Genomic DNA, 25,033 nt, shown 5'->3' on the forward strand with positions numbered 1-25,033 from the left:
GTCGCTATCCGGAGAGACAACTTCACCACTAGCCACCATACCCACGTTTGTAGCCGGCATTTTAAAGTAGAACGACAAGGACGATAATTTTGACCGTTTTGGATTTTCAAAGTTTTAATATTATTGCCCTGTGGTGGCCTGGCGGCCTGTCCAGGGTGTCTCCCCGCCTGCCGCCCAATGACTGCTGGGATAGGCTCCAGCATCCCGTGACCCTGAGAGCAGGATAAGCGTTTTGGATAATGGATGGATGGATGGCCTTTAGGTAGGCTGGTAACTCAGCACACACAGAGAATGATGGGAGTCCAGCACAACAGTTAAAACTAGCAGAGGACGTGGTCAAATTTTCACATTTCTACTAAAATCAGCTGGCAACACAGGGGATGCTTTTAGAAATCGTATTAACCGTGCATGAAATTGGTGTCACACATAAGCACAGACACACACACACACACACACACACCACCCACACTTGACACAAGAATGTGCAGCGAATCGGTGTTTTGATTCGATCGCCACACTCCGTGTTCCCACTGCGAGTCGTTACCTGGCAGAGAAGGGCCACTGGCTCTCTGAAATCAGCTTGACAAATGGTGCAGACATCACCCGCCTCGCTGCACTGCTGGCTGCTGGCCCGCACGCCGTAGCTCTGGGGAGACAGGACGGGGGTGAGCGTCACATGGGGAGCGCTCCGGATGGAAAGACGTGGCTTGATATGACACCAAACATTCGCTCAGGATGGTCAACAATTACATTAACACAAGTACGACCGGGATTTCACTCCTACCTAAAATGACCATGGGCCGTCAAAATGACCGCCGGTTTTTAAACTCTATATTCTGTCAAGATAAATACCCAGTTGAGATTTTAACGCATTGCATATGTTAGTATGTCTGTTATGAAACTAACTGATACCAAAATTAACATTTTAACAACTATAATACTATTTTTAAACAATTTAAACTTCAGAGAGACATGGTCGAACTTGAATAGCAAAATTGGAAAAAGTGAAAATATTACCTGAAAAATAAAATGGAAAACAAATATTGCTAATCTAACAAACATAACAAGACCTATAAAACGTGAAATGTAAAAAAAAGAAAAAAAAAGAACTGAAAATAAATATTGAAACAGTCCCAAACAACGACCGGAACTTAAAACTTACTAGAACGACCGTGGGCGGTCATTTTGACCGCCGCGGTTTATAACTCTATATTCTGTCAAGATAAATACTCATTTGAGATATTAATGCATTGCATATGTTAGTATGTCTGTTAAGAAACGACTGACACCAAAATTAACATTTTAACAACTTTAATACTATTTTCAAACAATTTAAAATGACCGCTGTCCAACGCCTGTAAATACTGCAGCGCCTCGGTGGTAGTCATGGTGCGTCTGTAACAGCGCCTGTAACCAGACATGTTGGCAATAATCAAAAATCAAATTTAGACTTTTTGTCTGTGCTGGAAAAGGCTAGTGTGTTTCTAGGACAGAGCGATGAACTTAGCGAAGGAAATGGTGCAACCAACATGTCATAAATAGTGACATGATGCGCAAGATCACGCGCAAATTACAAGCGGACATTTTGACCGCTCATGGTCATTTTAGGTAGATCTTATCATAACTTTTTTTTTGTGCAATTGATCTAAAACTCATTTTAATAATAGTAATAATAATCATTACATTTTTATATAGCGCTTTTCTAGACACCCAAGGCGCTTTACATTGAAGTGGGGTAACTCACCTCAACTACCACCAATGTGTAGCACTACCTGGATGATGCACGGCAGCCATTTTGCGCCAGAACGCTCCCCACACATCAGCTTGAGATGGAGAGGGAGGAGTCATTGAGCCAATTACATGGTGGTGGTGGGGGGGGTGACTAGGTGGCCAGATGGACAGAGCCACGTTGGAGATTTTGCCAGGACACCGGGGAAGCCCCTACTCTTTGTGATAAGTGCCATGGGATCTTTAATGACCACAGTGAGTCAGGACCTCGGTTTAATGTCTCATCCGAAGGATGGCATCTTCTACAGCACAGCGTCCTCGTCACTGCACTGGGGCATTGATATTCGTTGTTTGTTTTTTTTGTTTTAAATTAGGACCAGGGGGAAGACTGTCCCCTACTGGCCTGCCAACGCCACTCAGGTTTTCTCAGGAGGTCTTCCATCCGAGTACTAGCCAAGCCCATACCTGCTTAGCTTCCATCATTTGGCAGAGCCAGGGTACATGTTGATTTGGCTGGCGGCAAACATACGTTTCATAATTAATGCAAATATATGCAATTTTAGGAGAATTCAGGGAGCGACAGGTCTGCACTTTTTTTTCACAAAGTTATTAAACTTTGAAAATCCAAAACGGTCATAATGAGCGTCTTGGTCTTAAAGGAGAAATTTTGTTGCACATTTTCCCATTACAGCAAATATTTCAAACGTTTCCAAAGGCTTTTTTAGTGATATAAATTAGACAAACCACAGGGGGCAGATTTTATCTTACCTGAGAGCTACAGAGGTTGACGAATGCCTTGTGTGTGGCGGATAAGCGACCACAGATGTCGAAGGACTGCAGTAAACATCAAATACAATCAAATTAGAATGACAAGAGACATGACACACTACAGGGAAATAATTCCCCGATCTTCAATAAATAGGTCATATCTTGCTCTTGAAATATATTCAAGACGCAGGATCTACTGATTCATTTCATGATTATTGAGAAAGAAGTAAAAACTATCCTGCTGACATCAGTACAGCTGACTCACCAATCTAACGTCTCTTAAGTTTCCCTGTTTCTCTTTGTATTGCATCATGATAAACATGAATTGACGCACAGCAGCTTGAACCCTTTTGTCTTCTTTTTTATGCCCTCTCTCTCTGAGAGATTTTTGTTTTTGCTGAAGGATGCTGTGGCAAACCAACCAACACTTTCTGCTCTTTTGCAGGGGTTCAGATTAAGTTTAAATCTAAAGGCCAGCTGGTTGGACCGGTTGCCTCGTATACATTATTCTGTCTTTTGTGTGATTCTGATTGCACATTATGGTATGCATTGTCTTGCCTAACAACTGTACTCACATGCTTTAGCTTGTTTCATGTTGTCTGACACTTTGGTTATCATGCATTGATTTACTCTCCAGGGCACCCACTGAGAAAGTCACTCATTATCTCAATAACACAAACTAATAACTAATAATAACCTGAGCTGATAACCTGTTCAGGTTTTGACTTCTAACTTGATCTCACTTTCTGGCCTTTTTTAAAAACACACACACACACATACACACACAACTTTTTTTTATTCCATTATCCATCCATCCATCCATTATCCAAGCCACTTATCCTGCCCTCAGGGTCTCATGGATGCTGGAGCCTGACCTACATGTCTTTGGACTATGGGAGGAAACCGGAGCCCCCGGAGGAAACCCACGCAGACACAGGGAGAACATGCAAACTCCACACAGAGGATGATCTGGGACGACCCCCAAGTTTGGACTACCCCAGGGCTCGAACCCAGGACCTTCTTGTTGTGAGGCGACCGCGCTGACCACTGCTGGCCAAATATATATATATATATATAACTTTGTTAAAAGAACTCGACGGTAGGGAAAGTGCTCAACAAATAAGGAGCAAAATAATCCAGTGAGTCAAGTAAATTCTTTATGAGACAGTACAAACCTGTTTCATACCATAAGCGATCATCAGCTGTCTATAAAGCTACACGGGACGCTTTATTGACAGCTGACGATTGCTTATGACATGAAACAGGCTAAATATATATATATATATATATATATATATATATATATATATATATATATATATAGTGACCAAAGAAGTAGGGGGTTATGCTACTTTTGTAATTACAGTAAATTGCACTTAAAGTTGCAATCCTGAATGGGGTGTTCTTTATTAATATTCTGATACCTGCTGTATGGTGATACTGGTAACTGTATCACCAAAGGTATCAACTGTATAACTCATTCATTTGAGATGAAACGGTTGCCATGACAACTGCAGCGCTGCTGTGTTAGCAGCATCTCCACTGCCAAAGAAAAAAAACACAGCTGAACCAAAGTTTTAGCAGTTCTGTAGTGTCTGTTGGTACGGGCCTTTAGGAGCTTAGTTTGCTATGTCAAGTTTGTTAGCTACAACAACTTTACTTCTTCTTAAAACTCCTCACTGCCTTCCTTTCACTGCTCTTGGCTACTGTGGTGAAGTTGTAAAATGCTATGTACTGCATAATTTTCCTTAGAAAATCTTGATAGAAAGTATCAAAAAGGACCTTTGTTTGCAAGTAAATATGAAGCGTCATAGCTTTTAGGCAAATGCTTAAAAATAACATCATTATAAACCATTAATGACCCTTTCCTGTATGGCGTAACAGCTACTATGTCGACGAGCCACTGGGCCTTGTTAGAAGCTGAGTCGTTACCTTGCAGAGGCTGTAGATGATGATGAGCGTGGCCCCCAGGAAGTAACTGGAAGAAGGGTCTTCCCCCATGATGTACTTGTACCAGAGCTGGATGGGCACCAGAGCCCGAAACAGTTGACTCAGTTCCTCAATCAGCAGATAAAACTTACCCTGAAAAACACACACACACACACACACAAATACACACAATTTTAAAAAAATTCAAAGGAGTACAAGTAGTTTCAATGACTACTTCATTGAGCCTGGAAACCGAGGTGTGTACTTTTCGTGACGGACAAGTAAAAACAACACATACATCACTTTTTCAATGATATATACGCAAATGCTTCTGAAGAAGAATAACAGCAAAGGCTGAGAAACTCCAACCGCTTGATAAACTCAGGTCTTAACCAAAGAAGGAGGAACTCTTTAATAATTAATTAAACTGACACATAATCAGTCTTTCTGACGCGCTCACTGACCAGCCACAAAAGCAGGAGGCGCTACACAGCTGCTGGGCACTCTGTCTTTTGGAGAACAGCGCAGCGCTAAAAGCGTCAAACGGCATGCGTCCGGGTCCAACATGGCTGCTGTCCGGCGCTGAGGGGGCTCCACGGCAGCGCCGGCAATCTCCCTGCACTGCAAGGGAGACCGGCTGCAGGTCTTTCCTTCCACCTGCTGCTCTGCAACCATGTTAAGGCCTACCCTCCGCAGGGCTCGCCTCCGCAGGGCTCGCCTCTGTGGATGCTTATCAGGACTCACAACTACACTTGAAAACGCACCAGCAGGCAACTTTTTTTAAGCTAGCAATTTAATCTAATGATGAACAAAGTGGTAAAATAAAGAGAAGATTCAAACAGCATCAGTCTGAGAATGGGTTTGACTGAGCCACGTTATGTATACACGGGTCAACTTGCCAAAAACACCCCAGTAAGTGAAGACGAATACGTAGAAAAACATAAAAGTGACTTGCTTCTATGAACAGTGATGTGTGTTTTATGTTTATTGTTAATTGAATAAAATACCACTGGGCTGGGACTATAGTCATTTAGAGAGGCAGATAATATTCTGTGTCGTGTCAAATATCCAAACACTTGAGTAAAAGGAATGATTGGAAAAATGTCTGCTGAGTAATTTTAAGAATCACCCACAAATGGTGTAATAGCTTGACTAGTGATAAGGACATGTTTCATTTCTAATCCCTGTACCTGGGAACATATGTCCAAGAGATGTGGTAAAAAAAAAGATGCTCCAAGGCAAAAAATATGACCTAATGGGAAAAGGAGTACGGTGGCACAGTGATTAGTGCAGTCGCCTCACAGCAAGAAGGTCCTGGGTTTGACCCCTGGGTAGTCCAACCCTGGGGGTCGTCTCAGGTCGTCCTCTGTGTGGAGTTTGCATGTTCACCTCGTGTCTGTGTGGGTTTCCTCCGGGTGCTCCGGTTTCCTCCCACAGTCCAAAGACATGTAGGTCAGGTGAATTGGCCGTACTAAATTGTCCCTAGGTACGAATGTGTGTGTGTGTGTGTGTGTGTGTGTGTGTGTGTGTGTGTGTGTGTGTGTGTGTGTGTGTGTGTGTGTGTGGGCCCTGTGATGGACTGGCAGCCTGTTCAGGGTGTCTCCCCGCCTGCTGCCCAATGACTGCTGGGATAGGCTCCAGCATCCCCGTGACCCTGAGTGCAGGATAAGCGATTTGGATAACGAATGGATGGATGGATGGATGGACGGGAAAAGGAGCTGCTTTGCACTGTATAGGTTAAACGATTAAGTAAGGCACAAAAAGAAAGTAATTCTCATCTGTGGCACGTTTTCAAAAAAATGGTCCAGAACACAAAATGGCAAGGTACAAAGTTAGTCCCATGACAGACGTCTCCTTAAAAGGACCGGTCCCGTCCAAAAAAGAGAGCTGGACCTCTCAATAAGGTCCCTGCTGCCACAGAGTACATTAAGCAAACCGAGGGCTTAGATGGTCAAAGTAAATCCAAACTTAATTCCCGGCACTAGCACCCCAGCTCGGATAATGACTTCCTGGATGTTGGCTGACAGAGATTGATGACTCTGGGTGAAAAGGGCCTCAAGCAGCCAGGTTGGTAGGGGAGACAGACCTCTGCTAGTGGGCAATTCATCTTCCCCATTGTCCCCTCAGTCTTGCATCCCACAGTGCCCATCACGCCCACGCAAAAAAAAAAAAACCCTGTCAAATCTACGACTTGGACGCAAGCCAAGGAGCTTAAGTGAGCTCCGTACCAGGCCCTGTTTCAGCTGTTTCCTGCTCATTTGGTTATCATTTTGAGGTTTCTTGACCCCACCCCTACGCTCTGCACACAAACACACACACACACACACACACACACACACACACACACACACACACACACACACACACACACACACAGCTTAATAAGCGACAGTCTCTCTCCCGCCGAGCTACCTCCTTCAGCTGTAGAAACCCCAACTCATTAAATTTTGCCTGAGGTCGACAGAATAGATATTACAAACTGCATTTCCCTGGGGAGGGGGGCACAAACAGGGCCAAAAACCACCAACCAAAGACTGATGCTGACTGAAGAACAGCACACTGTTGGAGCAACACACCCCAAGTCCCCAAAGCAACTTAATACATGCAACGCCACAACTACACAGATGGACGCTTACTGCAACTACACAGAAAATTAAACAACTCAAGGAAAGTCTGTCCTGAGACAAAACTTATGAGCCATCTAAGATGAAACCTGACACACCAGACCAAAACCTGTTGTGGGCTTGCGCACTATCACTCCTGCAGACCGGCACAGACTGCAGCGCTAACGCGGATTAGCAGCACGTACTCGGCTGCGTGCGCTAATGAGGCGGAACAGATGACGCCGTGACTTCACTTCAGAAGACAGCGAGGGCACTCGCTCGGCCCTCACTCGGCCCTTTCCCCGGTTGATCAAGACAGGATGAGTGGAGAAAGTTCCGCGACAGGGACTGGGAGTCCCCGAAGCTACACACTGCATGTGTTTCCAAAGCTGCAAGAGTCTGTGTGCGTCTGTATGGATATGAAAGGGATAAGGGAGCGTATGATGATGGTTGTGAGGCTCTCTGTGTATGTGCGTGCATGTATGTATATGCCAAGAGTGGCTGCTAAGAGTGTATGAGTACAGGTTTACTGCACGTTTGTGAGTGTAAGCATGCGAAAGTGTTTGCATGTATGTGTGCCTGTGTGCGTGCATGTGTGTGTGTGTGTGTACCATGTTTTTCTATCCTAATGGGGACATTTGGTCCCCATTAGTATAGAAAAACCAGAAACCACCTACCTTGTGGGGCCATTTTATGGGGCCCCACAAGTAAAAGGGTCTATTTTAGGGTTAGGACTTGGTTTTAGGGTTAAGGTTAGAATTAGGGTTAGGTTAAGGTTAGGGTAAGGGTTAGGGTTAGGCATGTAGTTCGCGTGGTTAATGTTAGGGTTAAGGACTAAGAAATGAATGTAGTCAATGAGGGGGCCCCACAAGTATAGTTTTGCGAGTATGTGTGTGTGTGCGTGTGTGTGTGTGTGTGTTCATGTTCAGCTATATTTGTGAGGACCAATTTGAGTTTTTAACCACCAGAGGGAGGACACTTTTGCAAAGTAAGGAAATCTGGAAAGTCCTTACTTCTTCCAAGGGTCTATTTTAGGGTTTAGACTTGGTTAGGATTAGCTTTAAGTTTAGGTTAAGGTTAGTGTAAGGTTTAAGTTAGGGTTAAGGGTTAAGGGTTGAGTTAGGTTTAAGGGCTCAGGAATGAATGTAGTCAATGAGGATCATCACAAGTATAAAAATTGTTAATTTTTGGGAGTGTGAACATGAGAGAGAGCGAGAGAGAGAGAGAGAGAGTATGTGTGTGTGTGTGTGTGTGTGTGTGTGTCTAGGTGATGGTCGAGCTCAGGGAAGGTATGACCTCACCTCAACAACCCCCTCAGGGGAAAATTAGCTCAAATGTAGGCAGCCATGGTTGTGATAGGCCTGCAGCTTTGTTTATCAGTGGAAAATAAGATCCACATACTGTGACAAACCCCCAACCACCAGCACGCACACACACACGCACACACACACGTACACGCACACACACACACACACACACACACACACACACACACACACACACACACACACACACACACACATATTTCCATACAGACACAGTGTACATTTTCTCACACACACACACACACACACACACACACACACACACACACACACACACACACACACACACACACACACACCCCTCAGGAGTACCATTAAAAACCTTATGAATACAAAACAGCGGCACACTGTGACCCTTTGGCATTACCCTGGCCTTGTGCAGCCAGCCGCCCTTCCATCACAGTTTCCACCCAGTTTTTCTCTTCTAACATGGGAAGTAAGGCCCATAACACTGACAGCCAAGCTCCCCAAAACACTTTAACACACACCCCTAAACACACATAGCTGAACATGTTAGAAACTCATCTGTAGCATACATAAGCTTTAAGGGAAGGGCAGTTCGGGTTCCATGGAGCTCCCACTGTGCTTCTGATACATTACTGAAGACTTCTGATGCTTTTTCATTGGGTTGGGATTTTTCTTCTCGCAAGAAGTGAATAGGAGAAAAACAACAGCAAAGTCACAAAACATTATTCAACACCAAATGTGTTGTCACACAAGGGCCTCGGATGCTGAATGCAAGTGACAAACCTACAATGAGTAAAGTTAATTACTATGAAAAGACTATGAAACTAAGGGCAGCTGAATCTGAGTGCCACACACTCATTCAGAGCAGATCTGTGCACATAAGCATTTGCACAAAGCCCACTGCTTGTCATGTGAATGAGTAAAACGCACCAACGTAATTTAACTCTGACTCCCATTGTGTGAAAAAAAAACTTTGACATGACCAGATTTAAGATGTAGTATTTTTTTGGGGGGGGGATTTTTTCCCCTTTTTCTCCCCGGTTGCTGCTCCACCCCCTCTGCCGATCCGGGGAGGGCTGTAGACTACCACATGCCTCCTCCAATACATGTGGAGTTGCCAGATGGTTCTTTTGCCCTGACAGTTTCACCAGGGGGATGTAGGATCACGTGGGAGGATCACGCTATTCCCCCCAGTTCCCCCTTCCCCCCGAACAGGCGCCCCGACTGACCAGAGGAGGCGCTAGTGCGGCGACCAGGACCCATACCCACATCCGGCTTCCCACCCGCAGACACGGCCAATTGTGTCTGTAGGGATGCCTGACCAAGCCGGAGGCAACACGGGGATTCGAACCGGCGAACCCCGTGTTGGTAGGCAACGGAATAGACCTCCACGCTACCCGGACACCCATCTTTGGGAAATTCTAAGGTCCAACTGAAAAGAGCTCTTAATTCCTGTGATGTGGATTAAACTGACGAGCCATTTTTTGTACGGTTATCTTCCATAAAGGACATGGACAACAACATTCAAACTGCTGATTTCTTACCCGGGACTTGAAGGCCAGGAGAATCTTGGGCAGGAAGAGGACGAGGCATTTCAGGCAAATGGTGAAGTACTTGAGGACAAAGTCGGTGATACCCACCACCCAGATCAGATCAAAGAACTCGAAGCTGTTGATGTTGGGCTTAGCAAATATGAGGCTGGAGGAGAGACAACATTTCAAGAAGGCTTGTTACTGCAGACGCCACACCCGCTACGTACGATGTACGATGTGTAAAAATGGAGAGGGCCAGACGGACATATATATGTTGGGAAAAAAAGAACGAAAAAACAGTTAAATATGTGCATGAACGCAATGACACAAAATACTCACAGAACAAGAACAGACATGAACAGGAGCACTCCCTAAAGAAAATAGGGGGGGGAAAGGCTTATACAACCCAAACTGAATTAAAACACAAGGCTAAACCAACGCAAAACAAACTTTGACAAGGCTCAGATAATGCAAAATGAAATTCACCAAAAACCAAAAAAGTGGAGCCCAACACGAAAAGAAGAAAATATACAAAAATCCCATTCCCACAGGCTACCTATTGTAAAGCTCCTCTTGACTGAAGGTGTAGTAGAGATACACTACGTTCCCCGTGAGGAAGATCATGATCCACAGAGCAACAAACACAGAACGTTCCTCCTGGTGATACAAAAGCCACAATGACAATTATGACATTTACAATGTGGCTAGTTGTCCACAGTTGTATAAAATGAACAACAAAAAGACGGCCGTTACTTATTACCCGTAATGACACCTGATGTTTAAATGTGGAATTGGCAAAGGCAAAAGTGGTGGCCATCCCCACGCACACAGTTATACCTGCGAAAGAAAGGCGCAGCCTAATCACTTGTCCAAAGAATAAATTGTACATTGTGATAATCATTCATCTGCTATAGCGTGCTTCAGAAATTCTTAAAATACTTCTCTCATATAGTTAAGAGAGCAAGATAAGCAGTTTGGATAATGGAATGGGATCTTATTGCCTACACGTACTTTGCATGCAGCTGGCGTGTCATGAAATAAATTTGGTTATTATTACAATATCTGACTGGTCGACTCTGAAATACCACTAACATAAAACATACTGTGCTGTTTAATGACATGTGACAGAAATAAGCTTTTACTATATAACCTTGCTCACTGATGGATATATTTTTCGTCCATCACCTGGAATAAACTTGTCAGTACCTCCTTGGCTCAAGCAAATCCTGACACTTTTTCTCTCCTTAATTAATCTTTCCGATTGCCTGGATTGCAGCACACTCTTTATACAACTCTTAAAAAAAATCACAAACTGAAGAACATCTAACACCATCATCTTGAAAGCTGCAGTCACTGACATGTCTGTAACTTAATACTGTAAACATCATTACTAGTGCAGAGAGGAATCTTTTTACCTAGCTTATGCTGAAAGCAGACTTTGGCCAGGAGGATAAGGATAAAGGGGAAGCCCCTCTGGAGCCAGGTGACCACTGCCTTTAGCTCAGACAAGGCCGGAGCTGGGGTGGATGGATCCTCCTGGGCCTCCTCCCTGGAGCCGTGCCTCTCTGAGCCAGCTGCTGTGGTGGCCTGCTGGAGCAAAGAGGAGGTCCTATGCTGCAGGGGCTGGTGGTGGAAGTGGTGGTGGTGATGGTGGTGGTTCTGGGGGGGTCGGGGAATATAGGGCCCACCCTCTGAGCGGTGGGGCCCCCCTTCCTCCCTGGACGAGGTGGTCATCTGGATAAAGACGTCTGGGGAAGAGCCCAGGACAAGGCCTGCAGCCTGGAAGGGAGCAGAAGAGACAGAGCCAGAAGGGACGCCCACTAGGCCAGAGAAAAGCTGCTGGGGTGAGGTGGTTGAGTCAGGCTTCAAGCAATCAAACACACTGCCTTCATCAAGGCTGCTCTCTGACCCAAGGGTTTGGCTACGGCTCCTGTGCAAGAGATGTAGGAGAATATTAAAAAATCCATTAGAGAAACTAGACAACGAATTTCCTTGGTTTTGAATGCACAAAGACCATACAATGTATTACATATAATTCTATGTCCAGTTCATGTTCATAACTTACTGACAATATTGACAGGGTCCTATGTTGATTGCGTTTGTGAATACTGCAGGGTTTAGAAGCTATATATGTTTTGATTGTCAGTGTTGATATTTGCTGATGCTTAGATGAATGTTGTTGGGTTTATCCTTGTGTATCTCTATGTTATTACTTTCGTTGTGTTTGAGAGTAACATGTGGTGTTTAAGTGTGCTACGTTTCAAGTTCTATCTGCTGTGCTGTGCGACCTGCCTTGACTGTGGAAAAGAATGTTATCCCTGAAGACAAGAACCCATCTGTCTTTTTGTCTATAATATCTAGTTTATGCAATATCAGTGTCCTATAAATTAGGGGTGGGGGGAAATTGATTCAATGCAAAATCACGATACTAAGTCTTAACAATTTTGATTTCGCATTTCCCCTTAATCCCAGTGTTAGAATACAATGAACAGGTGCTGTAAGGAGGTTTGGTGCAATGTTTTCTACATCTCTGAATTTGAATTGCTTGAACGTTTACTCAGGGAAGCCTGTTCGTGTTTTAAGCTTTCATGGCACATCAGGCAACAAGCGCATTTTGTTGTACATTTCTTGCAATGATTGTAGCATTGCAGTTTTTCGCATAACAAGAGGGGACGGAGCCTTCAAAATCCATGACGTCGACTCACAACACATTATAAACCGCAACATGTATCAAATTGGCACCAAGATGTTCATTGTCTGTGATTGTCAAGACAATATCACATAAAAAGGAACCGGGCTGCAGAGACCCAAGCCTCTCCGTGACAACTCATCCTCCCACCTTTCAGAGGGCATGCCATCCGTGTTGCTGCTGTGTCTCCTCTGCATGGCACACCGCTCATCACCACATCATCCTGTCCTGTGGATGCGGGGCGACAAAACATCAACAGCGTGGCGGTGGGAGTAGCCGACCTACAACTTGTCACCCCTTGCTACGATTATGTTCTTACGCACGACCACCGGGTGGTACGCTACAGCATCACTTTCTTTTTTCTTTTTACCTGAATCGGTGCAATTGGTTATCCTTACGCATTTGTCTTTAGCTTTATAGTGCCGGAGCGATGAGCTCTCGGTCGTCAGGAGGAAACGCGTCGACGTCATGGAATAGAAAAAAAGAAGAAAGGGCTTTTCCTGTATGACGTCAGCGCAGACGCCTATCGACCAATCAGTGCCCTCCGTACGGCACGCCACATCCGCGTTGGTACTTTGTTTTGGTCAGGAATGTCGGACCCAGTGGAATAAAATAACAGTAGTCGTGTGGCGCAAGCTCTAGTTCTAGTCACGCCCGAGCTTCTTTTTTTTGTTGTTTGTCTGTTTTAATTGTCTAAGGGAGATGTATATGAAGCGTCAGAGTGATCTATTACGTGTATTTAGCGTTAGCTGTTTTCGGTTTTTACTCGTTGACGCCTATCTATTGGTCGCTAAATGCTAACGACTCGTAGCGGTCAGGCTATCAAGGCAGCCTATTATGTTCAGATAACGTTAGCTTGCCAGCAAAATACCGAAGCTGTATGCTAGCTACACCCGTACAGACATTTATGTCCTTAAATAGTGTATTTAGCTTGGTTGCAATGTGTTGCTCTTTCTGGGCTGTATCATTTTAGCTGACTTGCTGCTAATAAACCTACAAAATGGGTTAGCTAAGGTACTTGGCTGAATTCGTAAATCGAAATGCAGTTGCCCTTCGTGTAATCGAAGCTTATGCAAGCTAGCGACTTGTTTGTTTTTTGTCATTTAAAGGGTCTGTTACTCCCATGACCACGTAGGTATCATATATTGCCTAAACAATAATCTTAGCTTGTAAATTGAGACCTGCAGAGGTTTGACGTTTTAACCTTTTTTGGAATAAATTGGTCGCTGTCATTGGCTTCTCCCCATAAAGCCATGCAATGATGGTGCTACGTCGATTATTAAGAAAGCGTTGGGTTCTAGGTGTGGTCTTTGGACTTTCCCTTATCTACTTCCTCACCAGCACACTCAAACAGGTACAGGACACCATCCGAATCATGGCAGGTGTCTCTGAACGTATGGCCGGCTGTCAAGATTTTCAGAGCACCACATTGAGTTTTTCAGGGTTCTGTTTTCTGTCTTTTGTAGGAGGAGAGAACCATACGGGACCGTACCCTGTTGGAGGTCCGGGATTCAGACCATCGCATCTCCTGGAAGGTCCGCTTCAACCTGGGCAACAGCAGCCGGCAGATCACTCAGTGCCGAAACTCCATCCAAGGCAAGGCACTACTCACAGATGAACTTGGTGAGTGATGCAAGCAACCATGCCTCGCTGCTGGACCCAGTGATGGATAAAGAACCTACTCTGTCATATTGGACTGTTACCCTTCTTAGGTTCTAAAGCCCACTGATGTATATATGTATGTGTGTATATCTGGCATGTGTGTGCTGGTTAGTTACCTTTTTATCCTAATAGAAAAATTATTTTTCCACAGAGCCAATGCATGTTCCACAGAGCTCATCAAGTAAAGACTTAAAGCATGGCACACTTAAACACTGCAATGTAGTCAAATAAAAAACAGATGCACACAGAAACACACACCTGTTTGATCCCACAATGTTTGCATGAGAAACGGTTGAAATTCACAGAGGCATTCAATACATAGATGCATAATAACCCTTCACATAAACAACATTGAACATTAGCAATAACAAATGGTCTATAGGTCATGAGTGGATCATAACAGGAGTTTAATCAATACTGCTGTAGAGGAGGAAACAAAACTTTTGCTTTTGCACCTCAGCGCCCTGTATCTGTACCCCAACAGTGCTCAGCACACTCAAACAGATACTGGGAAACACTCCACCCAAATCATGGCAGACGTTGCTTGAGTTCATAAGATAAGATAATCATAGCATTACAGTGAGTTTTTGGGGGGGGTTCTGTGTCTTGGCGCTTACTCTAACTGTGGGTTGTATTCACCAAGTTTTGTTTTGTTTTTTTTGCATTATATGAAATATGTGTATTCTCTGTTTAGAATTTTTTTTGTATAGTTTTGATTTTTTTCTGTTCTCATGTAAAACATTTTTTATGTTCAAAATAAGGTTTGAATAAATACAGTTTCATTGATTTGTTGATTTATGGATTGTCTGTTAATGTTGTACAGGTTATGTCTGTGAGAGAAAGGACCTACTGGTGAATGGCTGCTGTAACGTAAATGCCCCCAGCTCCATGCAGTACATCTGTAAAAGCTGCTTGGCCAATGGCTGCTGTAACATCTACGAGTACTGTGTGTCCTGCTGCCTCCAGCCTGACAAGGTACTGTAACCTGCCAACACTAGGACGCTGTTCAGTAGGTGAGCAGCAAGTCGGTTTGAATACATGCTGTAAACTTCTTGAGTGATTGCAACTGCGGTGCACATATCTTATGGAGGCAGAAATTGGAAATGCCTGGCATCAGATTAGCCCATCCATTCATTCATTTTCAATGCCCACCTCTTCCAAATCAGAGTCATGGGTGTTTGAGGCTTACGCTGTATGCTATGGGGAGAAGGCAGGGAGACACTCTTGGACAGGTCACCAATCAAGGACGCTAGAAGGAATTTTGAGTTGGAGATGCTGAAATTGTCAGTGGCATATATCTATAGAATGATGTAATACTAAATGCTGTACAAATTTACATTAAACTGAATAGATTGGCTAATTTATATATCTATTTAACAACTATTAACTATACTCTTCAGCCTTTACGGGACATGTACTGACAAAATCATGACTAAAATATAGATTATATTATTGATAATGCAGTACAGCCTATATTTTGTTCACTGGTTAGCGCGCTGAACCCTCAGGGAAGCTCATGCAAATCATCCTGCACACGAAACATCTACTTTTCAGTTTTAAACAATGTATCAGAAGCCACGTTAAAGGTATCCATTGAGTTACCCTTGTAAATAACTCGTGAACAACCAGTTTATCACCAAAACACATTATGTGTCTTCGAGGTCTAACAAACGTGGCAAATGCATTTCCTACTTCCATAAAACATTTGCAAAGGCTTTTTTTTTTTGGAATTTTTTTCTTTTTTTTTTTAAAAGCTACATTGTTTATATTGGCTTGGAATCTTCTCGTTTTGTTGGTGGATATTAGTGCATTTCCACCAACAACTCTTGAATGGCCTTATCAATATTTACATAATTTCTTTCTTTGTCCTTTTGTTTTCTCAGTTCAATGTTACAGTCAGGATTTCGTTTGTTTGCTTTTGGTACAGCTGGTTTGCTTCTTTCAGTTGATATTTTGTTGTCTCCTTCTTCCTATTTATATTGTCTGCAGAAATGGGTAATACATCACCCCTGTGCTTGTGGTCTGCATGTGCATCCTCTCGTATGTGCTGAAACAGGATACAAACAATACCCTTTTCTTTTCTTCCAATTCTCCACAGCGCCACTAGTGGCACTGTAGAGTATTGGAGACCTTTTTAAATGAGAAACAATTTTATCATCAATCAATCAATCAAGATGCATTTTTATAACGCTTTTCTAGCTGCAACAGCCACTCAAAGCGCTTTACTGTTAATTCACACACACACACACACACACACACATACACAGCATGGAAGTGTCTGTCGGAAATGCTGGTTCTCTGTGATTGAAAGAGGCTTGCTGCATCCTGTCACCAGGTCCGTTAGAATGGGGTTTGTTATTGCCTTGTTAAGACACTGGCCTGGAGGCGGTTTGAGTAAGGCTCGGCTTTAGGACAGAGTCAATCATCGGCAGGAGCCCTTGTTTTTTATCATTTTTTTTATCATTTTTATCATTGCACAGTGCTGCACACCTACCAAGAGGAGTGGAAATGACAAAATCCGGGCAAGCTCACAAATTTCAATAAATATATTAAAATTAAAGGCTAGGCAGTTTGCGAATTATGAGAATTATTCTAGGGTGCCCCCCTTTTGTCAAACGAAATCATCTCCAACTCAATTGTAAAAAAGTTTAAAAAAATGTAAAAAAGTGTAAAATTATCAAAAACTGTAAAGTGTGTTCCACTTACAGTGTGGGAAGATGTCTGCGTGAATTCGCGTTTGCAGCGGCCTCACCCAGTGCCAGTGTGGGAAGATGGCAGCGCAATTTCACATTTGCAGCAGCCTCACCCAGTACCGTCCATGCAGTGTCTTTGTCCACGTCTAAGTTTGTCTTCGTTTGATGGTTGAGAGAGCTGGCGCTGGATCGGCTGGGAGAGCGGGGCAGGCTAAGCTAACTGCCGGCCCATGCAGACCGGCAGTTCCAGTAACATCGAGGGCGGTCTGGCAACTGCCTCACCTGGCGTTGACTGTGGGGGTTTTTGATGTCATCATGAGGAGTGCGGGGAGGTGTGTTGAGAGTGTCTGGCTGGGAGAGTTGGCACTGGATCGGCTGGGAGAGCTTGGTCTGCTTCGTCCGGTGGGCCCGGGGACCACAGCCTCTGCCTGGAGCTGTGCCGAGGAGGAAACGACAAGGGTGGTCTAACAGGATGCGGAAGCGGGGTGGGCTAAGCTAACTGCTAGCCCATGCAGACCGACAGTTCTGATATTCATCCTGGCTGGCATTCGTTCCCTTGGACAGTGTTTTTTTTTTTGTTTAGTTTTGATATATGTGTTAGTTTGGAGATGTGTGTTCTCGTAGTTTTTGGCTGTGTTTTTGTCTTTGTGTTGTACTTTCTTGGGCTGGGGGAAATGGCATTTTGTTTCATTTCATGTACCCAAGTGCATGAAGTGAAATGACAAAGTGTTCCTGATTCCTGAAAACTGCAGCGAAAACACGTTTCAGGTCTATGAACTGTCATCCTACAATGGCTGATGAAGGCATATGTAGCCTAGATGATTAAACAGCAGATGTGAAAAAGCAGCCAAATGTAACAATTTAACACCATAAACACATTTCAAAGTGGCCACAGCAATTAATGCTTGGCATTATGCACAGAAACGAGACGCCTGCTTGGGGTGGGGGAGCAGAGGAGAACAAGTGTCCAATCCTCCTCTTTCATATAGTGAAGGCATTTCCACAGCTGGAACCAACCTGCTTTGAATGATCTTGAAAAGGTTTTCGTGACAAAACACCCGGCAGGAAAATTAAAATCCTTTGGCTGGAATGGCTCAGTCTGTGGAATGACAGCAGCGTTCGAAGAAGGTTGAATCAGTTCATCTGGATACAGCGACAGTGGTGTTAGCAATTCCAGCTTCTCTGGACTAGTCGGCTTTCTGTGGTCATTGGAGGTGAGACAGATGGTGCGATCAGGGTTCAAGACAGAACTGGTGGGAACTGAATCACTGTCACTTGTCCTCGGTCATTTTGTTTTGATAGAGTTCTTCACCAATAAAATCCATGATATGATTTCGCAACACTGAAACTGCAACTCTGCAAGTCGGCACACTAGCCTCAACTGCATATGGCAAAGACAAATGCGACAGGCTAAAGCACATTTTGAAAATAAATCATTAAAAATAAACCACTAAAAACACAGGCATATACTATGGCAAAAATATCTCGGTAATAAAATAGGTTCAAACTTATTTGTTCAAACTTTAAGCTAAGTTAAACCCTGCTGTGTGTCCTTGTCACCAGTCCATGGCACACGGTCACTCACAAGCCATCCTTATGTTGGGCCAATTTAAAGTCTCTGATTCACTGAACGTTTACATCTTTGGTCTGTGGGAGTAAAAGCTGTCATCTTGATATTGAGACCCATACCCGTGGAGGAATGGGCTTTTTTTTGTGTTAAACACAGCAAATTCAGCACTTTCTTTTTCTTTTTTTGTTGCCTAATTTACATGTTTCCCTCTCTCTTATCTGTTTCCTCTTCCTCAGCAACCTTTGCTCGAGCACTTCCTGAATCGTGCAGCCCAAGGCTTCCAGAATCTCTTCACCGCTGTTGAGGACCACTTTGAGCTGTGCCTGGCCAAGTGTCGAACCTCTTCACAAGTATGTAATGTGCAAGAAAGCCTAGATGTGATATTGCAGATGGAACCACAGATCTTTAGTTTTCTCTCTTTTTAAGTATTTTTCTTAGAATCTCATATCTTGCTATACTGTCATTTCAATGGTCTTGACCTAAGGCATGATTAGGGAGTTTGGTTAATACAAGTCTGTAACATAAACTTGTGCAGACATTTGTTGTTGCTTTAGACCAGGGTTTCCCCATGTCCTTAAAAAGTCTAAAATCAAATTGTCTTAATTTTTGGCCTTAAAATGTCTTAATTATAATTTTGACAGGTCTTAAAAATGGATTGGCTTATGAAATTGCATTAACTTCAGTCTCTCATTTAAATGTGTTTTTGAGAAAAATTTGTATTGATCACGCTATAACAAACCTACAAAATGAAACCAACATGGAACCAATAAGCACTGATGCAAACTGTGCAGCCCGGTCAGAATTTATCGGAGCAGTGTGTCGCGTTGTGGTGTGTGGGCTAACGTGGCATGTCCTCGTATCAAAGAAATAGCTACTTTTAGAAGTAGTAAGTTAACATTGTTTCTGGTAACGTTACTTTCATCTAATATGAGTAAGTGCAAGTTCCACGAGATCTGGCTCGAGGACAGCCCATTTATTTAGTGCTTGGTTGAAACCTGTTGAAAATTACGAATTTGAAGCCCGCTGCACTTTATGCAAGAAAACGCTCAAATTAGGAGCTTTAGGTATATAGGCGTTAGAGTCGCATGGGAAGTCAGAAAATCATAAAGCTGCCGTAAAAAGCCACCAGTAAACACCTGCCGTCATCCAATATTGTTCTGTATTCACAATGGGAGCATCACCAAAGTCTGGCCCCAGCTTGACCCACTCTGCACTAAAAACGTTAACTCCTGCAACTCCGGTAAGCGACCTCCGGATAACGTTTGGCTCTACGCCAGTGTTAAAACCAGAGGTGCTCTGGACTTTACACACAGTAGCAAAACATCAGTCATATAAAAGCAGTGAAGACATAGGTGAGCTGTTTCAAACCATGTTCCCTGAGACTAACATTGCTAAAACTTTCAAGTGTGGGAAGGACGAAATGTCTTACATTACGCCACTTGGATTGGCAGATTTCTTTAAGTGAGAGCTCATCTCAAGAGGCTTTTCTGTGAACAAAGAAGTGGAGACTTGAAACATGCAGGAGGACACTGTTGTTGTACACAGGCTTGTGTGTGATTGTCATTCTACATGGAGGGGTTACCAACGTTCCCCTCTTAAAGAGCTACTGACTTGTGTGGCATCAGCCAGGTCCAGGTACTGTGTTCGCCTCAATCGAGAGAGAAAGAAGCAGGAGTCTGATGCACAGGGCCAGAAGAGAGGCAATAGTGGATTGTGGATTAGCTGCAGGAACTAAAACAAGGAAAGGAAAACCATCCAAGAGGTTTCTGAAATTCTGGCCTGAGATGCAGACAGGTTTGCAGAAGAGGCTGAGGGCAAGGCTGGCAGTCGGGATGGCCCAGCTCATAAAAGTCACATGCTCTGAGGAGAGCTGCAAGGAAGAGTTAGCTGAGCTCAAGAACACAGGAGATTATGGCCAAGGGAGAAGTGCTCAGATTAATGTAGCGTAGTTATTGTGTATACATTCATACACACACACACACACACTTATTCTTGCATACATACATACATACAGTTCTGTGTAGTCATGTTCATGTTGAATGTGAATAAATTCATGTACTTTGCAAGTAATTCTGGGACTCCGATTTTCCTTCATATCCTTAGTACTTTTTTTGCTAGTATGAAAATGAACTAGGTCTTAAATTGTATTCATTATGGTCTTAAAAACTGTTTAATTTAATTTGTTGAAACCCGCAGAAACCCTGTAGACATGCATGGTCATCTGTTGTGCTCACCATTAAATGGTTATATTACTTTTCGTCATTTTCTTGGGGGTGGGGGGCTGATAAAGCTGTGGCTGGCTGTTATTTCCCTACTCGGCACTTCTTTATCATACATGAGCAATTGTAGTTTAGATATTTTTACAGATATTTACATCCGTCATCTGCATGCGGTTTCCTTAACCCCTGCCCTCTTGTCGTTTGGTTACTTGGGTTACTCACAAGTTTGTCACACATTGTAAGTTGCGCTGCATAAAGATTTCAGGTTGCTGGAGAAAAAATATTTTCGGGAGGAGGCGGCACCAATTCATATTCATAGCTAAGTGCCAGTAGAGGACACTTAAAATGATTAAGGAAGGTGTTGAAGAGAAAGGCTTTTAAGCCTTTCTTGAAAGTAAGTGAGTCAGTAGATGTGATGGACACCGGGAATTTGTTCCACCATTTTGGGGCCAGGGGAGAGAATAGTCTGCACCTAGAGCTTGTCACCCTAGTAGAGGACAGATAGTAGCCTACCAGATGAAGAGGTTGAGCTGTAGTGTAAATGTTAATGTGTTTGCAGTAGGGGTGTAACGGTACATGTATTCATGCCAAAAATGTTTGGTATGGGTCTTTCGGTTCGGTATGCATGTGTTGCGAACGAAGGTGGCGTTGCTTTAACCGCTGCATGTGCCGAACTTTAGTGTGTGCAGAATTTAATTCAAAACTCTTGAGTTTACCCCCTAGCAACTTGAGCAAAGGGTTGTACGTTGTATGTTCAGCCACCCCACTAAGCATGCACGCACACACGCATGCCACAGAAAGAGTGCCGCTAATTTAGCACAGCACAGCTTTGTAGTTATGGCAAACACAGGTAAACCAGAGCTTGAAGATCCAGTACAATTTAAGTACAGTTAATTTTCTAAATGCTGCACCGTAATCGATATTTATTTTACTATACACACAGTCCAAAGACATGTAGGTCAGGTGAATCAGACACACTAAATTGTCCCTAGATGTGAACGTGTCTGCCCTGCGGACTGGACTGGCAGCCTGCCCAGGGCGTTTCCCCACCTTCCACCCAATGACTGCTGGGTTAGGCTCCCGCATCCTGTGACCCTAATTAGGATAAGCGGCTTGGAAAATGGGTGGACGGATGGATATTTCTCCCATGGCACCATGCAATTGCCACTGAGGGCTATGAGTAGCAAATTGTGGTCACTCACTCACTCATGGACAACCTGACAAGGACCCTTAGTAGAGACGTCGCTAGGATGAGCTCGCAACTCACATCAGATGCGCCGTGGGTCTGGACGGTTTCGCGCTTGTTTATTTATTTGAGAGAATATTTATGTTGCACAGTCCTAATGTGAAGCTGAAAACTGCTAATTTTCTAAATGCTACACCTTAATGGATGTTTATCTTAGTATATTTTTTTATTTATTTGAGAGAATGTTCGTGAGTTACTTTATCAGTAGGTTGCAGCTGGTTGGCAGCAGTATTGACAGACTTTCATTTTTATTTAAGACAAAGCCATACCCTAGTTTGTTCAGTAAAACACTTTCATAAAAATGTTTTTATATGTTTTCTTTGTTTTCCCCTCGATGTACCGAAAACGTACCAAACCATGACTTCAAAACCGAGGTGTCTACCAAACTGTGATTTTATTTATTTATTTATTTTTGTGTACCGTTACACCCCTAGTTTGCAGGTAACGTGGCGCAGTTCCTTGAACTACCCGGAATGCCAACAGCAAGGTTTTGAACTTTATGAGGGTGTCCTTACACAGGGAGCCAGTGTGAGGACACAAGAGGGGTGACGTGCACAGCAAGGCAGGTTGAAAAAGTGTGCAGCACCAATAGAAACAATAGCGGGACACGATATCTGAGCCAACAATGCAAATATGTAAATGCATTTGCCTGAATTGTGTATAATCCATGTTGTCTGTCTCACAGAGCGTTCAGCACGAGAACACCTACCGAAACCCTCAAGCAAAGTACTGTTATGGAGAGAGTCCGCCAGAGCTCCTTCTTAGATGAGTGTCTGATATCAACTCTGGGGTAATGGCGGTACAAGAGGAGCAGTTGCCCTAGAAGGCGCTGCATAAGGACACCCAGAGGTGCTTGCCGAAGAATCACAACTCTTTACATCTCTGCGTCTAAATTGCTGTCTTGGACAATTTTGAATACAGTGGCGCAGAGATGGAGCTCATCAGAACACAAGAACAACCTCAAAATGGACAACTATTGTACACAATTGGATTATTTTACACTTCATAAGTGCATAGAACGCTTCATTAATTCATCCGTGATGATCATCAGGTCTACATACTGTAGGCAGGGCAGCTTATTCATCAGCATCTGCAGCATTACCTATTCAATAGAAAAAGAGGCTTCAAGTTTAACCTTGGCATACGTAACACAATTAACATCCGTTTTTATGTAACATTGGACATTTTGAAAAGGCAAAGAATGTGTTAAATCTTCTGTGTGTTGTGCATGCATATAGAATTGGTATTTAATAAAAGTGACTGTGAAATCAATTTTCATAATTTTGTTCTATTTTTTTGTATGACACTTGAGGATAGTGTCTCTCTGTACTTGATTCTCTCTCTCTTTGAAAAACAGACAGTTTAGCCCCTGTAATTATGTTACTGTTGATATAAAGGAATTTTAAATGTTGCTTCATTTGCTGGTTCAGATTGATATATATATGCCAGATTCTCTAACTTCTCCAACAGGACGGCACTGGGCGGCACAGTGGCCTAGTAGTTAGCGCTGTCACCTCACAGCAAGAAGGTCCTGGGTTCGAACCCCGGGGTTGTCCAACCTTGGGGGGTCATCCCAGGTCGTCCTCTGTGTGGAGTCTGCATGTTCTCCCCGTGTCTACAGTGGGTTTTCTCCAGGTGCTCTGGTTTCCCCCACCATAAAAAAAGACATGCATTTTAAGGTTAATACTCCTGTCTGTGCCCCTGACCGAGGCAACAGGAAGAAATAACTGGAGTTGGTCCAACTGCTCCTAGCTACACGGCTAGGATGGGTTAAATAAAAAAAGAAAGGTCACGGGGTAAACAGAGAATCTGCCTATCCCCATGCATGTGGAAATGTTATATGCATAAAAGGATTTGTCATCAAAGTCTTGAATTGACATGATATACAGAAAAAGAATATTGCACTTCCAGAAAAAAAAAAGAAAAAAGGATGGGTTAGATGCAGAGAAAGAGTTTCCCCACGGGGATTAATAAAGTTTAGAAGGGGAAAAAAAGGACCAAAAAAACAGCATGCTTTTGAAAGATGTGAGGTTTTTCCAGATCCTTAACAGTGGACCACTGTATGACAGCTTTTCACTGTTCTACAGTGAAAAGCTGTCATATGCTCACACTGTTAAGTGTGCATCCAGTCAGAAACCAATTTTAGCAGAGCAAAGGAAAAATACAGATACTTTAAGGAAATTACTAAGTGGTGTCGCAAACAAAACCTGCTAAAAACTGCGTTAAATAAAATGTTTTTAAATTAAAACAGTTTTATATTCAAATATTGATACCCCGCATTACTTTCAGGTGGCAGTTCATTTGGACCTCCAACTTCTCTGAGGGCCATGAAAAGTTGGAATTTCTAATTTAACTCTTAATTGATAACTCGACAAGAGCGCGAGGAGTGCCACATTAATCTTTGCTACAAAGCAATTGTTAGCTTGCATGGCTGTGATGGTGTGATTTGACAGCCTGATCTGCCTTACCGTGCACTGTCCATCTGTCCACAAATTATGCCGCAGCACATGGTGATTGGAGTCCAAACCGGTAGTTCTCTACAGATGAATCTTATCAGCTTCTCTTTCTACCTCCGGCGAAGTGGAGCCCTCACATGGGAAAGATGGCCAGAGCAAACCAATTAATCATTCTGAAGGTGGAGAAAATAGACTCTTTGTAATTAGGAAATATATTAGATGCCCTTCTCATTTTATTCCTTGGCAAGTTGATTAATTGCTGTCACATGGGAACAGTTTGTTGCCACCAAGTTGCCCATTTAATTCAGCGTCACCATTGTTGATTCAGTTGGTAAACTCTTAACATTGGAAACAATCAAGGGTACTGTGTAAGTAAATCTAATGTATGGCTCTATCTCGCCTCTTATCTACTATAGGACTACAGTTATTTATTTATTTTTTAACTGTGAAAAAGGACTAATTTATTTAATACAGAATAGGATATAATTTTTTATTTTTAATTTCAAAATAATTTTGCATGACACAACAGGTTTTTTTCAAATATGTTAAGACCAACTAATTTGTCCATTTTCAAATGCAATGCAGAGGATATATGTGTTCACATTCACAAAAAGCTGCCATGAATCAGTTGGCTCTCTTGCATCAT

The 25,033-nt window shown here is 43.2% G+C and overlaps 2 protein-coding genes across 7 annotated transcripts in view; one reads left to right on the forward strand and one right to left on the reverse strand.

Moving 5' to 3' along the window:
- The window catches only part of rnft2 (ring finger protein, transmembrane 2), a 16,074-nt gene extending 2,972 nt beyond the window's left edge, over positions 1 to 13,102 (reverse strand). Inside the window, exons 1-9 of one of the 6 annotated variants that reach the window (XR_008810866.1) lie at positions 12,692 to 13,102; positions 11,268 to 11,782; positions 10,613 to 10,689; positions 10,409 to 10,509; positions 9,865 to 10,018; positions 4,429 to 4,578; positions 2,497 to 2,562; positions 1,745 to 1,823; positions 545 to 646 (exon numbers count right to left, since the gene is read on the reverse strand). Coding sequence is in view for 4 of the 6 variants with exons in the window: in XM_056288415.1 (XP_056144390.1) it covers positions 545 to 646; positions 2,497 to 2,562; positions 4,429 to 4,578; positions 9,865 to 10,018; positions 10,409 to 10,509; positions 10,613 to 10,689; positions 11,268 to 11,782; positions 12,692 to 12,738 (1,212 nt within the window). In the remaining 2 variants the exon portion in view is untranslated. Of the gene's footprint in view, positions 1 to 544; positions 647 to 1,150; positions 1,408 to 1,744; positions 2,242 to 2,496; positions 2,563 to 4,428; positions 4,579 to 9,864; positions 10,019 to 10,408; positions 10,510 to 10,612; positions 10,690 to 11,267; positions 11,783 to 12,691 lie in introns of those variants that run through there. The other 5 variants (XM_056288415.1, XR_008810865.1, XM_056288419.1 and 2 more) reach the window with 5 other exon arrangements.
- On the forward strand, positions 13,103 to 23,197 carry spring1 (SREBF pathway regulator in golgi 1). Its single transcript, XM_056288429.1, has 6 exons — positions 13,103 to 13,672; positions 13,793 to 13,895; positions 14,008 to 14,164; positions 15,027 to 15,178; positions 18,703 to 18,816; positions 22,617 to 23,197. The coding sequence occupies exons 1-6, from the start codon at positions 13,665 to 13,667 to the stop codon at positions 22,698 to 22,700; spliced, it is 618 nt and encodes a 205-aa protein (XP_056144404.1). The 5' UTR covers positions 13,103 to 13,664; the 3' UTR covers positions 22,701 to 23,197.
- Positions 23,198 to 25,033: the final 1,836 nt, after the last annotated feature.

The sequence above is a fragment of the Lampris incognitus genome, chromosome 1 (genome assembly GCF_029633865.1).
Source record: "Lampris incognitus isolate fLamInc1 chromosome 1, fLamInc1.hap2, whole genome shotgun sequence".
Lineage (NCBI taxonomy): Eukaryota > Metazoa > Chordata > Actinopteri > Lampriformes > Lampridae > Lampris > Lampris incognitus.